The sequence below is a fragment of the Euleptes europaea genome, chromosome 1 (assembly GCF_029931775.1).
Source record: "Euleptes europaea isolate rEulEur1 chromosome 1, rEulEur1.hap1, whole genome shotgun sequence".
In the NCBI taxonomy this organism is placed as follows: Eukaryota; Metazoa; Chordata; class Lepidosauria; order Squamata; family Sphaerodactylidae; genus Euleptes; species Euleptes europaea.
The window spans coordinates 96,463,321-96,480,581 of NC_079312.1; the positions used below are offsets into that span (position 1 = coordinate 96,463,321).

Below are 17,261 nucleotides of genomic sequence, written 5' to 3' on the forward strand. Positions count from 1 at the left end.
CTAAAAACTTACACAGGCTCAACAAGACTTGGGGACCCTGACATCACTTAAATTAGAGAAAGGTTCCACAGTCTGGAGAAACTTCCTCCAGCCTAAGATTGGATGCGTGCTGATATATAGACCAAGAACACTAGCCACCATTTTGACAATCTCTAGACCAATAACCATAGGTAATAAAAACCTGGTTCTCCTTTCATAAATTATGCATTTCAAAATATTTGCCTCTTCCAGAGATAAAGTGATACATTTGATTTTTATCCCTTCATATTCTGTTGTTTTGTAGGATAATTAAAATATTTGTGCTTGAAGAAGGTGAAATATTCTGCAAAAATGTCTAGGATTGATAAAATGAGCATCCTTGGTGTGAGAAGCTTTGGGGTAGAGGACAAAGACAAGCAAGTAATCACTTTCTTGAACCCTTTAACAATCTTGGTAGGGCCAAACGGTGCTGGAAAAACGGTAAGAAGTTTGTTTTATTTCATTTAGATAAGCTGTATTTTCATATTCCCTGAGTTGCATGGACACGTGATTAACTACAAACCACAATTAGTTTTCAGGAAGGTTGCAATTCTGCAGCAGTCTGTGCATGAGTACAGTTATTCTTCTGCCCAGTATCAGTTCCTTAATAAGCCTATATAGCTTGCTCAGTTATAATAGCCCATAAAGTGTATTTGCATACCTATGAGAAAAGTGGTGTGGCTAAAATTATAGAATGCAGCCATGGATTGTTATGGTTAAGCTCAAGACCTTTGGTCAAAGGAGCTAGTAAATAAATGGAAGTGGAATGCAGCCATGGAAGATATTGAGCCACCTTTCCTTGGCAATGTGGGATTGAACATTACTTCTTATTTTATTTATTTAAAATGTTTTGACCACTTTTACACTTCCAAAAGTTTCCAAAGTAGTGTACAATAAAATCAAGGTTGAGGCAGATAAAAGATACTCTTTACCAATTAATGCAAGCAAATTATCAACTCAGATGAGAAACCAAATAAAAAGATAAAGCAGCAGAAATAAAAAGCCTTGGAAAAGATGAAGATCTTGAACTGGGGTGTGTGTAAAGTGCCATCAAGTTGCAGTCAACTTAATGGCAACCCCATAAGGCAGGGTGCCTGCTGACACCTTTTCTGGCACCCACCAGGTGTTTTTAGGAAGTGGGTGGGGCCAGGTAGGGCTTTTGCCCAGCAAGACTTCTGATTGACTGTTGGAGATTTGATCAGCAAGAAGCAAACCGGCAGACTATATAGTAGTTTTAAAACAGGGAAGAGACGCTACTGTCATCAGCCCCTGATGATAAATGGGCTTGTATCTGTTAAAAAAGCAGGTGTTTCTGTCATCCTAGATCTCAGATTTTCTCTGAACTTGGTCTCCAATTCAGAACAAGAGGACAGTGCTTTTTAGCAGCAAAGAAGCTCATAAAAATCACAGCTGTGGCCAGACTATCATTGACCAGGCTGGACTTAACATGTTATCAAGTCGAGAACTATCTTACATAATTGAGCTGGACAAGGTTCGGCAAGTGTGATGATGGAGGAGAAAGAATTCTGCTGCCATCTCTGCCACCTCATAGGCCTGCAAATGGGCATGATAGCATGTTCTGCCTGATTCATCCAGGGTCTTATTTATTTGTTTAAATATTTATATCCTGCCTTTCCTCATGGATCAAGGCAGCTTACAAATGGTTATTAAAAACATTGCAGTGTAAAAACGACAAAACTTCAAAGGACTCCCCCCCAAAAAAGATACCTGCAGTTTATACTCTACTAAAAGCTCAGGTAGATAAAGTGGCCTTAAAGCCTGGAGGGTTCTCTGTCTTCTTCATACTCCCCTGCCAGAGGCCTACGGGGTGTTGGAGAGGACACCAGGGATCAACCTTCTCAATGGCTCAAGACAGGCCATCTTCCATCTAATTATAAGGGCTACTTCAATATGAGAGGGAGTGACTCCATCTACAAGTACTATTGTGGTCCCCCAGCACACACACACCAGTTACAACTCTCACGGGTAAGTCCAAGGGTCCAGGCACAGTAGACAGTTTCCCAGCAAGGTCCAGAGTTTGTGTGTTACTTCCACACAGCTATGCCCTTTCCAGCTGCTTATAAACAGCATGCCACTCAGGCAGCCCGTAATGCCATGCACCTGCCAGCCACCTCAGACCTGCTCCTGCAAACACTTATCCCTGCTGTCAGTGCTGGGTTGGTACCAAGCTGCTAGCCGAGCACTTCACCTCTGGTCCTGCAAGGTCCTATGTGTTCGCCTCCTCTGCCGTTCCTGAGGCTCTGGTGACGAGGAGGGTGAGCAGACAGGCAGCTGGCTTTCTGCAGCTGACTCAGAGCTGGAGGGCTGAGGAGATGCTGCACTGGTTCCTGGCTGCGGGTTTGGGTCTGGCCCCGCAGGGGCTGCTTCTTCCTGTACCATCTCAGCTGCTGTCTGTGTATAGAGGCCAGGGATGCTGGCTGGCTTTTCATTAGAGGAGTCATTGGTGTCCCCTGGACCTGGCTGGGCCATGACAAGTATTCTGTGTTCCACTGGTTATTCTCTCCTTTTTAGATATTATCAGTTTTTAAAAAGTCAAGCTGATTGGTGGTAGACTGTACCTTTCCAAGCAATATGACCACATCTTTGGGCTGTAGTAATTGAATTAATGTAAAATGGATGTGATTGGGTGGTTCTCTAGGAACATCTTGCACTTACCCTGCATCCAAGGTGGTGACCAGGTTAGACAAGATGCAAGCAACTTTAATCAGTGAGTAGTGTCACTAACAAGCTACAACAGCCAGTCGACAGTTTTTAATTCTCTTTATTTATTTAAAATATTTACATCCTATTTAACAATCCATAGGGTTCTCAGCATGGATTACATTACTAAAAATTGCACGAGAAGCATCGCTCATAAAACAATACAATATACAATAAAAACTAGCTATGGCAAAATTAGTACAGTAGCAGACCACAGACAAATTTATTACCATCAAAAGGATGGGTAAATAAATGTTTTCACCTGTGTTTCCTGCATGTTTAGCAGCTTACTTGAGAACTTAGCTCCAATAAGCAATGCTATGCTGGTGTGAGGGACTTGAAGACCACTGCAGATTAGCAACTGTAACTTCGGTGAACTCTGAAACACAAGCTGATCTGAAGAGCTACGTGGGACCTAATTCACACATGTTTATGCTATTCATGAAAGTAAACCACACACACGAACTATTCAATGCATAATAAAATCAGTGAAATTAAAGTATGAACTGCCTCCAGGTTATGGTTATATCTTATTTTCTAGAAGAGAACAGAGCAGCTACTGCTATATTAGACTACTGACACTTATTTCTGTTTTCATTATAGACTATCATAGAATGCCTCAAGTATGTTTGCACTGGAGATTTCCCACCTGGCACCCAAGGAAAATCATTTGTTCATGATCCTAAGGTAAGAAAGGAGGATACTGGAAAGTATAGGTAGGGGATTAAAGACACACACAGAGTTAAAAACACTGGATCAGATACCGTTAAAGAAGGGATGTGTATTGGGGGAAAGTAATCTTTGTTCCCTGATACCTTTTGTGTTATAAAAGTACATTCTGTTGTTGTTGGCTATGTGAAATGGTCTGTTTGTGTTCTGTATTCATGGTCTGTATTCATGTTAAAAACAATATTCTGTGTAAATGTGTGCTATTTATCTTGATTGCATGCATGTTGAAATTGGTACTTGTAGTACATATGGTCTGTAGACATTTTAATGTGTATTATGATCTGTTAACACTGTAAATTTATCACCCCAGACGTGATGTCTTGGGGGCTTCCTGCATGGCATTATTGTGCCAGTTCTGGCCCATACTCCTTCAGTTTATCCCCCCTGTCTTCCACGCGTTGTTTGTGTGTGTGTGTGTGACATTACTTTCTGCCTTGCATTTCTCCCAGTTTTTTTCTGTTGATTTTGAGACCACTTTTACTCAGTTGTGTTCTAGCCATTGCATTTGAGTCGCGTTTGTTTGCTTGTGTAATGCTTCCTGCACTTTGGTTGGTTCCTTCCACTTCCCATCCACTTTCTGCCAACTGGACCATGACTGTGGGACAACCCTGTCGTCCGCTGTCTTTCCCCTGCCTCAGTGATAAGGAATTTTTAGCCCTTGTAACAGCAACTTTTAAAAACCTTTTTAAAATAGCTTGTTAGTGATACATCTCTATACTACTATAAGAAGGCACAGGAGCGATCATTGCTGTTCCTGCGTGCTTACAGCAATTGGTACCTTTTTCTTTCTCTGCCCTGAATACTTTTTTTTTTTTTTTTTGCTGTGGTCATTGGTTCCTTGCACTTTCAAAAGGCATGGGAATGCTAATTGTGCTTTCCCGCCGTTCAACTGTGGAATCGGCAGCCTAGGGAGGTGGTGAGCTCCCTCTCACTGGCAGTCTTCAAGCAGCAGCTGGGCAAACACTTGTCAGGGATTCTTTAGGCTGATCCTGCGTTGAGCAGGGGGTTGGCCTCTTCCTACTCTATGACTTCTATAACCTCTATGCTTCTCATGGTCCCTGTTCCTATTATATGCGTCAAACGGCTTTGTGCTTTCCTTTTGTATCCATTCATGTTAACAACTGAACGTCCTTTCAGCTTTAGTCCAGTCGCATCTTTAAGAATAGCGCTTCTTGTACTTGTCCTCCACTCTTCCCCAGTAGCTGATGGAGTGCCATCCAACCTGGGGGTTCCATCTTCCAGCACTATATCTTTTTTCATTGTGGATTGTCTCGTCATTGGGTTTTTAAGGTGATCTGTAAGTTCAAAGTGTTCCTTAACTCTTGTGTGCAGATCTGCTCCCTTTATTCAAATGAATGACACAGGCTGGCTGTGTCCTGGGGGACAGGGAATGGCATTAGCATGTGTAAATTTAAAAAATAACGTGACCTTTTTGTTGCCAAAGGTGGCCAATGAAACAGATGTGAGGGCTCAAATTCGACTTCAGTTTCGTGATGTTAATGGAGAGCTTGTAGCTGTCCACCGATCCATGGTATGCACTCAGAAAGGAAAGAAAACAGAATTTAAGACTCTTGAAGGAGTCATAACAAGAACAAAGTAAGTGATGATCTGACATTAACATGTTTTGTTGTCTGCATATGTGAAAAGTCACTGAAGCTGCTCTTTCTTTCTGTCTTTGTACTGTGAATCAGAGGTAATTAAAATCAAAAAAAGGTTTTGGGATTCCTGTTGAATTATTTGTTAATAGGAAGTGGCTGTGATCCTGAACTCGTACTGGATTTCAGTGCAGTTCTGTAGAAGTTAGTTCAGTGACAAATCCTCAATCTGACTTCTGCGTAGCAATAAGAGTTGTAATCAGGTCTTGCCTTCATATTGCAGTCCATTGCAAACGTTTGTGTTTGGAATCCTTGTTTAAAATCATATTCCTGCTAGTGCATCTAGTTGTTTCTTTATTGTTATTTTAGCCTTATAGTAGTATATTAGGTGTTTGATAATAGGTGTTCACTTTTTGTCTTATTACATTGAAGGCAAATTAGAGTGCATGGAGCCTTGGGGAAGAATGGGAAAAGAATGGAAAATGTTATAGCCTTATATACCATTAAACTGTGTGCAGTGGTTTCTGTGTAAAGACAGAGTCTTTTATGAATCAGCCTTTCAAAGAGGTGGGAAGAGCAATCCTGAAGAGGGGCTTGGTGATGCGTCACCCGGGGATGGCACTGCAATCTATTAAAAATGGATTTCCCTCCCCCCACTGCACCACTGCAAGCTTCTCAGGAGGCCGATGCGAGAACTTGCACCAGAAAAATACAGCCGGGGAGGCAGCGCCAGTGCCTGAGCCTTGTGCTGCCGTGTGGCACCCCTGCACAAGTGTAAGTGCTCTTGCGACGGCGTCCATGCCACTTTGGACAGCGCAAGTGGCACTTACGCCAGTGCTGGGGTCACGCCGGCTCCTGAGAGGCTCCAGCCTTCCCTTTCAGGATTGCTTGGGTAAGCTTATGGTCTGACCGTGTGTCTTCCTTTTTATGAGTTGTCAAGCATGTACTTTCCTTATTTGCTCATACAGGCATGGAGAGAAGGTCAGTCTGAGCTCCAAATGTGCAGAAATTGACCGTGAGATGATCAGTGCCCTTGGCGTTTCCAAGTCTGTGATTAATAATGTCATCTTCTGCCATCAAGAAGAATCCAACTGGCCCTTAAGTGAAGGAAAGGCCCTGAAACAAAAATTTGATGAAATCTTCTCAGCAACAAGGTTAACTTTTATCCAGAGCTTTTCAAAATCATGTCATTTAAAAATGCTCATTGAGCCTACTATAATAAAATTCCATACAGCAAATTATAAATGTCGCTTGGATTTAAAACATGCAAATGTTTTTATTTTTAAAAGGTACATTAAAGCACTGGAAACTCTTCGTCAAGTTCGTTTGAAGCAAGGTCAACAGGTTAAAGTGTGTCAGGAGACACTGAAGTTTCTCAAACAGAATAAAGAAAAGGCACAAGAGATTCACAGTCAGCTTACTAATAGGGAAACTCAACTGGCAGCTTCAAAGGAAAATGTTAGATCTATTGAGAACCAGCTTGAACCATTAAAGGTAATTCTGTAACCGCTAAAAGTAATATAACTAAACATTTTGAAGTAATATTGGTGCACCAATAAAGAGCCAGAAAAAACTTTATAAGGGGAACTTTTTGACCCGTGAATGATGAATGACTCTGTCTGCTTTCTTAATACAAAGATTTTTGTGGCCAATTTGATTAATGCAATATCAGCTTAGTCTGTTGGGGAATTTCCCCTTTCCATACCTCTTTGTCACTTCAAGTAATGATAGCAGATTCAAGCTGCAGACAGACATGGTGTTATACTGGATCGTACAGTACTTTGTACCTGCTGAGAGAATTGTCAGAGTGGTGTATGAATCTAAGTTTTGCCCCCTTTTTCAGCTAGGAATGAAAATGTTTTTCAGATAGATTCTCGGTTGCATTATTTGGATTTTCCCCATATTTCAATGATATTAGAGCATAATTAAGATTGTTGTAAGGAAACTGCACGAGCAGAATTAATGATATACAGCACATTGCAGAAGTAGTCTTTTTATTTTCACACAATTCCAGATTCAAATGTGTGTTAACATAATACCTTATTCAGCTCGTGCTTATTTGAAAGTAAGTAGGGAAATTTTCAGCATAGAACTAGCCCATGGAATGTGTGTAGGGGGTTCCACAAAAGCCCCTCCCCCAATTTTATCATCATTTTTGTTTCTTTTTTGATGAAAAAGAGGGTAAATTATTCTCAGCTGTAGTAGAAAGCACAGGGGTGAACTTTCTGCTTTCCCATAGCTTTCCCCACTCCCAAATGAGACGAAGTAGGGCCCCTGTATACAGACTGCAAAGAAGGTGTCATAGGTAGAGTCCTGTTTTGGCATAGAAGCCAGTCCTGCTGAATTCAGCATGCTTTACAGGTAAAGGACTGTAGCTTTCATCTGTGATGCACAAACTCAGAAAGGCATTGCACATCAGGTGGCCTGCTTTGGAGAGTTTGTTTTAAGAACTGTATACCTGTTTTAGGCTGTAACTGGTACTGACAGTGAATGGAAGAGAGCCAGCTAACTTTGCCCTGCTTTGCAGTTGTTGACCTATGCCTTCGCCACGATGAAGGTTGGGCTGAAACAAAGAGGGTGAGGTTCAGGGATATCGAATAGTCTCTGTGGTCAGATATTACCTTGTGAGAGTTCAGAATTCCTTATCCCTGTACTATCCCAAATAATTCTTTATTGCCTTAGTACAGTTCAGCACTTTTGTTTTATATGCCCCATAATTATAATTGAAATCATTTACTTTTTTCTTTTTCTCAGAATCGTCTCGCAGAAATAGAACATTATCTTGTAAAAGTAATGAGACTTGATAATGAAATTAAAGCTCTGGAAAGCCGGAAAAAACAGATGGAAAAGGACAACCGAGATTTGCAACAAAAGATGGAAAAGGTTTGCTTGATAATATATTGTTGTTTGACTTACTGTTATGGACCCAGGTGGAACATTCCAGAGTTAAATCTACATTGACTTGGCAGGAAACATTGATTCCCCCCCCCTACATTAATGTTCATCGATTATTGAGCCATTATTGCCTTAACTTTTGTTATTTACTTCCCTCCCTATATGTTTTATTTTAAAATTCTTCCACTCATCATCTAATCTGTTGGTTTGGGTAAATGTATTCATTACTAGTTCTGTGCTGAGTTTTCTAGTATTTGTTTGTTTGTTTTGTTAAATTTATAGCCCACCCTCATTCCCAGCCAGTCTGGGCTCAGGGCAGGCAACAACATTTAAAAACATAAAGCCATAAAACATTAGCTAAAACCACAATATCCTAGAACAACTATGAAATATCAAGATGGTGTTCTCATAGCAGGGTAATAAGAGCCACTGTAGACTGGTTGGGCAGTTAAACCCCTACAAATCAACAGGAGGTGGGGGGAGGATGGGGAGGCCAGCAATGATGTAAAACTTGCAGCTGCCCTCAGTTATAGGCCTAGCGGAATAGTTCCATTTTGCAAGCCCCGCGGTTTAGATTTTTCTGGTTGATCATAATTCTTTCGGTGGGGCAGACATATTTCCTGGAAGGAAAAAAAATCACCCTAAATTGTATGAATGTTCTCTTTTTGTTCTATCCAGTTTATTTTTGTTTCTCAGATCTACTGTGCCAGTTTTTTCCTTGTAAATAGTCGGTTGTCATCTTTTTGAAAATAGCCACATGGTCTGTCCCAGCCAATCAGAGTCCAGTAGTTAATAACATGACATTGTGATACTCCATAGATCGTTAAACGTGGCTGCCTGACCATATGCTGAAGGTCAAGAACGTTAATTTGGAGGCAGGTGTTAACATTTGGAGTTGGTGAACACTATTGATTCCTTTTGCGCCAGTCGTTGAAAAATTGCCAGGAGGGCGGATGCTTTTGCAAAAAAAAAAAAAAAGAGCTTCTTTCAGCCCTGCCCTCCAAGTCAGACTCACTGAGGTATTTGCCATGTTTTCACAGAAGCAAAGTGAGCATGGAGAGTGCCCTGAGAGATTTCAAGGCCTATTTCAAGTATATGCATAGTTAACGCCAGATTAGGCATCCCTAGGTCAGTGAACAATTTAAATTAACCTCATGTTTCAATCTCAAATTTTCCTTACAAGTTTTCCTTTCTTGTGCTCATCAGGCAGGTGCGAAATTCATTATTAATTAATTTGCGTGCTTGGAATCTTACTGATTTAAATCTTTCGTAGAAAGGCACAGAGGCTGAAACATGACAATGTTATGTTAAAAGCTGTTTTTCCCCTCTCTATAATGTAACTTCAGGTTTTTCAAGGAACTGATGAACGGCTTAGAGATATGTATGAAAACCACCAGAAAACTGTCAGAGAAAAGGAGAAGAGACTAACAGAATGTCAGAGAGAGCTGGAGAGGGCAAATAAGGAATACCAAAGGTTCAACATAGAGAAATCAGAACTGTTGGTTGAACAAGGTATTAAGGCCTGTTTAAAACAAAGCAAGCAGCATTTCTCTTACAAAACAAAGCATATAAGAAATGTGTTTATATTACCTGGCTACTATAATACAGATCAGTTCCTGCATTAGGGTTTTCTCAGTGATTTTGTAGATCTTTTATACCAGTTCTGTACTTGGTAGTTCTTAATGAAGTTTGTCATTCTGTCATCCACTTACCGTAACAGCACACGTTGGCAACTGGTAGCCCTTGGGCTAGATCTGTCCTCAAAAATCATGTTTGGCTCCACCAAATTTTAATCAGGGTGTGGGTTTTTTTTTTTTAAAGGTCTAGCATAGTGTCCCTTTTTTGTTGGAAACAAGGCACAAATGTTTGTAGCATTTCTACATTTCTGTCCCTCTCAGCAGAGTTTGGAACCTTCCTCTAATACCGGATGGTCCATCAGAGGAGGGCTGAGGATGGTGAGCGCTGGCCTTGTGTGCCGTCGGCCCTATAAGAAGAGCTGCAATGGTTGGCCCTGAGGAGTGGATCTGGGGAATAAAAACCAGGTTCCTCAGAGGAATGGCACAAATATCCTATGGATCCCTTTTTTTCTTTTCTCCCGAAGAGTTGGGAGAAGGGGAGGAGGAGGCATTCTTGTCCCTCTGTCTGTGATGTCTCCTTTTTTCATGAATGTGCCTGCAGGTCCTGCTTAATGTCCTTCAGTGCCTTCTTAGTAGTATACTTGCAGAGGTCCAGGTGGAGTGAAGCCCCTATCGATGATAGGGAGGGAAAGGAAGAGACACCGTCCCAAGGCAAATAAGCCTCCCTCTGTTATTCCCTCTGCATCCTTGGGGATCCCTTCCTGCGGATGAAGCCAGTGGTAGGCTGGGTGGGGGAACTGCCCTTTGGGCACCGATACTTACTGGGGCTTCCTGGTGTTGTGTAGTGAGAGGCATCAGCTTGGATGAGCTGGGGGTGGCTCCGCTGATGGGCCATCTGCCATCATTGGGAGCATGAGAGGGCCGGCTGTCTGCTCCCCGTCCCTGCCAGTGCTTCTGCTCTCCTGCCAGGGAAGAGCGTAGCAGCTGAAGAAGAGGTGCCGGCTCTCTTGCCATGGGGACTTGTCCTGGGGTTTTGGAGGGTGAAGAGGCCTCTTGCAGCAACTTGGCACCAGTTGCTCCATGAAGTGTTTCGTCTGAGATAGTTTCCTCTTCCTCATTGTCCCCATTGTCACTGCTAGTGAGCAGGAAGTAGAGGGAGCCACTGCTAATTTCTTCAGATGTTTCAGCATTTCCTCCTTTTTTATCCTAACAGTGCAAGAGAGCTGTGGAAGCTTGTCTGTCCACACAAAGAGCAAGCCATGAACTGGGAGGGTGCGGGGTGAGGGGAGTCGACTACCTCCTCAGGATAGTGGAGTTCTTTGCCAAAAAAAATTGCATATGCCCTGCTCATGAAGCTGGGTCGTAACTTGGGGGGGGGGGGCAGGGATGAGAGCCGCCGCCCCTGTGGCATGCAGAGGCAGAACTGCCTCTCCTACCCAGCACAGAGGCGCCTAAAGGAGAGTTTTGCTTTTATATTTAAAGTGGAAATTTCTTTTTAGATTACTTAGGATCTTTTGTAGCTCTTAGCATCTGATTTATTACAGCTGTAAATTCTTGTCATTTTTTAATGGTGAAAAAGCATTTAAACCTCATTGTCGCACTGTGCAGGTCGCCTTCAGCTGCAAGCAGATCGTCACCAGCAGCACATTAGAAAGAGAGATTCGTTAATTAAGTCTTTGGCTACTCAGTTGGAATTGGAAGGATATGAAAGAGCACCGTTTAATGAAAGGCAAATTAACAGTTTTCACAGGCTTGTAAAGGAGAGACAGGACAAAGACGCCGAAGCAGCTAATCAGCTGATGGTAAATATATATATTTAACCATGTTCCAGAAAGGCTCGGTTAATATAGAGCAGCACAAGCGATCCAAATCAGTAGCGATGTTATGATGCAAACTTAAGTTCACTGACTTTGAAGTAAACTACTTTTGAAACAAGTGGGAAGTAAATTTAGTTTTGAGACATTAGTGTAAATGCAAGGAAGGCTGCCTTCTTTCTGTCTTCTCCCTCTCCTCATCAAAGCCAATCATCTAATACTCTGTGCTTGCACTTGGCACACACACACCCTGCCTGAAAGATCAGTGGGAGCTGGACTTTGGGAAGGCAGCATAAAAACCTCCAAAATAAATAATAGGATTCTCAAGTAGAAGGGGCCCCAATCTGGAAAAGTGTGGATTGAGTACTAAAGGACCCTCTGGCAGGTGTGGCCAGGTGAGGAGAAGAGAGAGAGGGCAAGGCATTCGCAGAATGTGGGGGTTTCTGAATCTTTCTGAGCTAATAATAATGAGTTTTCGCTATTGAGTGCCCAGGCTTGCCTTGCCCTCTTGCCGCCTTCCCAGCATGTGTGTGAAGACGGACGAGAAATATTGGCATCCTTGCTCTCTGTGCACAATGCTAGAAGATCAGGGGCGAAAGGGTCTCTCTGTAGGGACTGGTGGCAACCCACTAGGTGCAGCTGTGTGACCACTTTGAGGGCCCAACCTGTGGGTTGAAGACCACGGTTTTACCAACATCTGCAGGTTCTCAAATGTCTGTCTCATATATCTTTAGTTAGAAAATCTGGCCTTGCTTAACATAGTTAAATATTATGGGCTTGGATCCTGCCAGCATTTTCCTTTGGCAAATGACACAAGTGACCACCTAAAAAGCCATAATGGGGACTGTGGGACTTGCGTGGACAGCAGCCTTGCAGGAGAAGGGCTGCAGTGAGCAGGAGAATCGGGTGATGTTGAGCAGAAGAGCTGATAGGATCCAACTCTTTATTTCTTATAGAAGGACATGTAGAGTAAAACTTTTCTGGATTTTTACTTAGGGGTTTAAAGGTGTGTGTCCCTAATCCGGTATGTAGTTAAGAGATATTATAGATCTGGAATACTGAAGATGCCTCTTCATAGGATTCTGTGTATTTGTAGAGCAAACAGGCATTTGAATTTGTAGAGTAGGAGTTTCCTGAGACTGTAGTTGAATTTAACTGTTAATAATCCTTTTTTGTTTACTTATCTGTGAGATTAACTTCCAAATAAATATGCTTAGGATCCTGTTCTTCATTAAATGACTTCTGACTTTTTCCAGAGAGAATTTGGAGAGAAGGAAATGATGAAGCAAAAGCAGTTAGATGAAATAAGGGATAAAAAAACTGGGCTTGAAAGAACTATTGACCTCAAGTCAGACATTCAACTTAAGAAGCAGGATGAAGTGAAGAACTTGAAACATGAACTGCGCCAGCTTGAAGGGTCATCAGATCGGCTTCTGGAGCTGGATCAAGAACTCGCCAAAACAGTACGATTTTTATTTTTGTGTGTTTGTTTATTTATATCATTTGTAGTCCACAGGAGCCCTCAGCTATTAATCCAAACAGCTTTATTCACATAGACGTTCACACACGACTGGGGAGGAAGACATACCATCTAAATTGCCAAGAAGGACTCCCGCCCTCCACACTCTAAGGAGCTAAATACATCCCCATCGGATGGGAAGCAAACTCCTTAAAGATATTCACACATCACAGTTTCTACTAAGTAAAAATGTATAAAATATATTCCGGATCTTATATCTCTGTTTAGAAACGTGAACTAGAAGAAGCTGAGAAGAATAGCAATGTAGAAGGCCTGGAAATGGAAATAAAAGAGTTACAAAAAGAGAAGGCAAATTTAGACAGCATTCTTCGGAAACTGGATAAAGAGATGGAGCAGCTGAACTTGAATACTGCGATAATAACCCAGATGGACATGCTGAAGAAAGATAAAGTAGTATATTTTCTCTTCTTCTCTGAATAGTCTCTTTGTTGTACTGCTGTCATACATTGAATGTTCTGTTAAAAGTGCATCTTCAGAATTAAAGTTGATTTAACTGCTTATCAAGTGTTTTGAAATTACTTTTGTAGCCGCTAAACAAAGCAAAACTTTATTGGTACGTCATCTGTTGGTGTTTTTTTAAAGGCTGACAAGGAGGAACAGATCAGAAAAATCAAATCAAGACACAGTGAAGAGTTAATTTCCTTACTGGGATATTTTCCAAATAAAAGACAGCTTGAAGACTGGCTTCACTCTAAAGTGAAAGAGATTAATCAGACAAGAGACAAACTTGCCAACCTTAAGTGAGTACACATTGTGAAAAGTACACAAAATTTGATGTGTGTGTGTTTGTATCAGGTGACATTTTCAGTTCTGTTTTTTCACATTGGGATCTATTAATGTACTGCTGCTGAACAAGCTTCTTATTGTAGTGAGTTTCATTTAAATGACTGCATGGTGGATTATACTCCAGAATCAATAATATACTTTCACACACCCAGGTAAGGCTCTTAGTAGCAAGGGAACAGGATATTTTTAGTTGGAGGATGTTATCGGGCTGGCAGCCTTTCCCTGCTCCAGAGTGGCAAACTTATAGTTAGACTTTTATTTATTATTATGTTGTTGTTGTTTTTAAAAACACAGCATATTAAAACGGGCAGGTGAAAAGTAAAAAAAGTACTTGAAACTGCAAGAGTAACTTCATCTCTGTTCTGATTGTAATCACCCTGTTTCAGCAAAGAACTTGTTTCAGCTGAGCAGAACAAAAATCATATTAGTGCTGAACTACGAAAAAAAGAGGAGCAGTTGACCAGCTATGAAGAAAAGCTCTTCGATGTTTGCGGGAGCCAAGATTTTGAAAGCGATCTACACAAACTTGAAGATGAAATTGAAAAAACATCCAAGCAACGAGGTATGTTTATATGGCATGAAAAGTTTCATACAAGTCTTTACTTCAGATTTATACTCTCCTGTATGATGATAGATGTGTTCTGCTGTTTTGTTCACGAGAACCAGTGAGAATTCTTCATCGAGCCTCTGTCCTTGCTGGCCCAATTTTTAAACAATTCAGATTGCTTTTAAACAATTCAGATTTTCTCTAGTTGCATTTTTGGTTTACATTGAAACAACCAGCACCGAATTTATTGGCTACTTTATTTCATTCTTCTGTTACTTGACAGTTATCCATTCTGACAGATGCCAAGAATTTAATAAGCTGCCTTGTTTTTCACAAAAGTATTGCAAAATTTTCCACTTCCCTTAAAATTGATTGCAGCCCACCAGTCACTTGTTCTGAAATTATATCTGTGAAGGTATTTTGGATCATTCCACTATGAATGATTTGAAGATCATAGCCCAATGATAGGCAGGGTTTAGTTGCTATGACACACAAAGCGTGGCTTGTGGCTAAAGCAAGATGCTACATATGACAAGTGGGTCAAAGATGTCAATCTCTTCCTCATAGTTCCATCCTCTTATTTCAAGAAACGTTAATGGACAATGTGATGCTTCATGGTTTTCAGTTATGAGGTCAATAAACAGATAGAATAAAGTGTAATGGCCTAAGTCACTTTAATGGTAATTGTGCCACCACCTGGGTCATCAGCACAGACTTCATAGGATCAGGCAACTCTGATAAATTTCTACCAATCCCAGTATCACTTTGGATGATAAATATTTATTCTTCAAAACAGCCATGCTTGCAGGAGCCACAGCCGTTTATTCGCAGTTCATTACACAGTTAACGGATGAGAATCAGTGTTGTCCGGTCTGTCAGAGGGTCTTTCAGACAGAGGTTGAACTGCAGGACGTGATAAGCGACCTTCAGTCCAAGCTGCGCCTCGCCCCAGACAAATTGAAGTCAACAGAGTCTGAGCTGAAGAGGAGAGAGAGGAAACGTGACGAAATGATTGGGCTCAAGCCTGTCAGGTGAGGCAGAAAGGGTAGTAAAACTTGCCTCCTTTCTCTTATAGGAATTATATTCTTTAGGAAAGAGGAACAAAATTTTGAGAGACTAGAACTCTTTTATTGAACAAGCTTTTCTTGGGTAGAAGTTTTGTTCATAAGAGATTTGGCGTGACCCAAACAGCACCAGCAGCAGTATGGGCAATGCCTTGGCTGCCTGCTATTTCTTTTCTAAGTGCTCTCTTGTTTAAGAGTGGACACTGTAGATATTCATTAATGCCATTTCTGAGAAAACAAACCTGACTGGAGCTCTCTTAGACATCAGTTCCAAAATCAGATTTTCATATATGCATTTAAGTATATGGCAGAATGTGCATTTTTTGACAAACTAGGAATGGCTGCAGCAGAATTTTATTTTATTTTAGTCCCAGACTTTGCCCAGTATTGAGAATGTATAATAAGATAAATTTATGCATTGATTAAAAAATACTTCTGAGGACAATTTTTCTTTTCAAAGTGTGTCATGTGATTCTGTACGTTCATTAAAATCAAAAGACAATTTGAGATGCTTTCTGTAAAATGATTTTGTAAGCTTGTGAATACAAGCACAACAACTTTAGATACTTAAATCTGGTTATTGGAGCTGTGAACAGGCAAGGCATATCTTTCTACAAACCTGGAAAGGGCCCAGGTTTGCATAAAACTCTGAAATCTAAAAAAAAATGCATTGGGAGACTTAAAAATACGAAAATGGTAGAAGGAGCACCTATAGTTTTAAGCAATGGATTCCCTCAGTGGCTGTTGCTAGGCAACCACAGTGTTTCAGGCTTGGGTGGTGTTTGAGGAGGGGAGGGACCTCTGAGGGGTATAATGCCAGAGACTCTACCCTCCAAAGCAGCCATTTTCTCCAGGGGAAGTAGGGTTGCCAAGCTTCAGGTGGAGGCTGGAGATCACTTGGAATTACAGCTGATCTCCAGACAACCAAGATCAGTTGCCCTGAATAAAATGGCTGCTTTGGTGGGTGGACTGTATGGCATTATACCCTGCTGAGGTTGCTTCCCAAACCTTGCCTTCCCAAGGCTCAACCTCCAAATGTCCAGGAATTTCCAACCTGTAGGTGACAACTCTAAGGGGAATTGATCTCTGTTGCTGGGAGATCTGTTGTGATTCCAGGAAATCTCCAGCCCCAACTGGATGTTGGCAGCCCTAGAAGGAGAGAAGGAAGCAGGAAAAGGGGAGATGCTATGGGGGCTTTCAGGAAAGGGAAATAGGAAATAGTGGGGGGGAGGGGGAGATGAGAAGCCTTCTGCAAGCCCTTGCAGGTTCTCACTTGTGAATTTATATATCTTGCCAAGGCAAACTATAGAAGATCTCAAAGAAAAGGATATACCTGATTTAAGGAACAGACTGCAGACTCTCAACAGAGATATTCAGCACCTTAAAGGTGATCTAGAAGAACAGGAAACCCTCCTGGGTACTCATATGCCTGAGGAAGAAAGTGCCAAAGCATGTCTTCAAGATATTACACTTATGGAAAGGTACCAGGTAAGGGTAATAAATTAAGGAATGACTAAACATCTTTGAAATTAAATCTCAGAGAAATAATATGCTTCTTTGGATTTTTGTTATTTTCAGACTGATCTAAGGGATGTTGAACGAAGAATTGCTCAGCAAGCTACTAAATTACATGGAGTGGATTTAGGTCGGACTCTTTTACAAGTAAGCCAGGAAAAGCAAGAGAAAAAGCATCAGTTGGATACAGGTAACTGCATACAAAAAGCACTTTGTTTGTCAGAGTCAAATATAATAGATTAATTTGTCCATCTTGTTCTGAACCCTGTTAAACCATCCAGAACTTTTCCTCCTATAAGTTCACGGTAGAGCCCTGTGGTGCAGAGTGGTAAGCTGCAGTACTGCAGTCAAAAGCTCTGCTCATGACCTGAGTTCGATCCCGACGGAAGTCGGGTTCAGGTAGCCGGCTCAAGGTTGACTCAGCCTTCCATCTTTCTAAGGTCGATAAAATGAGTACCCA

The 17,261-nt window shown here is 41.4% G+C and overlaps 2 protein-coding genes across 3 annotated transcripts in view; one reads left to right on the plus strand and one right to left on the minus strand.

Moving 5' to 3' along the window:
- The first annotated feature begins 305 nt into the window (after nt 1-305).
- Nucleotides 306-17,261, plus strand: part of RAD50 (RAD50 double strand break repair protein) — a 30,628-nt gene continuing 13,672 nt past the window's right edge. For both annotated transcript variants that reach the window (XR_008933692.1, XM_056857114.1), the window contains exons 1-15: nt 306-459; nt 3,343-3,426; nt 4,913-5,064; nt 6,032-6,217; nt 6,353-6,557; nt 7,818-7,946; nt 9,305-9,470; nt 11,144-11,337; nt 12,606-12,812; nt 13,097-13,279; nt 13,472-13,629; nt 14,062-14,237; nt 15,019-15,253; nt 16,585-16,774; nt 16,865-16,991. Coding sequence is in view for 1 of the 2 variants with exons in the window: in XM_056857114.1 (XP_056713092.1) it covers nt 331-459; nt 3,343-3,426; nt 4,913-5,064; nt 6,032-6,217; nt 6,353-6,557; nt 7,818-7,946; nt 9,305-9,470; nt 11,144-11,337; nt 12,606-12,812; nt 13,097-13,279; nt 13,472-13,629; nt 14,062-14,237; nt 15,019-15,253; nt 16,585-16,774; nt 16,865-16,991 (2,521 nt within the window). In the remaining variant the exon portion in view is untranslated. The remainder of the gene's footprint in view (nt 460-3,342; nt 3,427-4,912; nt 5,065-6,031; nt 6,218-6,352; nt 6,558-7,817; nt 7,947-9,304; nt 9,471-11,143; nt 11,338-12,605; nt 12,813-13,096; nt 13,280-13,471; nt 13,630-14,061; nt 14,238-15,018; nt 15,254-16,584; nt 16,775-16,864; nt 16,992-17,261) is intronic.
- The window catches only part of SEPTIN8 (septin 8), a 167,887-nt gene continuing 163,160 nt past the window's right edge, over nt 12,535-17,261 (minus strand). The window contains exon 7 of the mRNA XM_056857160.1: nt 12,535-12,545. Coding sequence (XP_056713138.1) covers nt 12,542-12,545 — 4 coding nt within the window. The 3' untranslated portion in view covers nt 12,535-12,541. The remainder of the gene's footprint in view (nt 12,546-17,261) is intronic.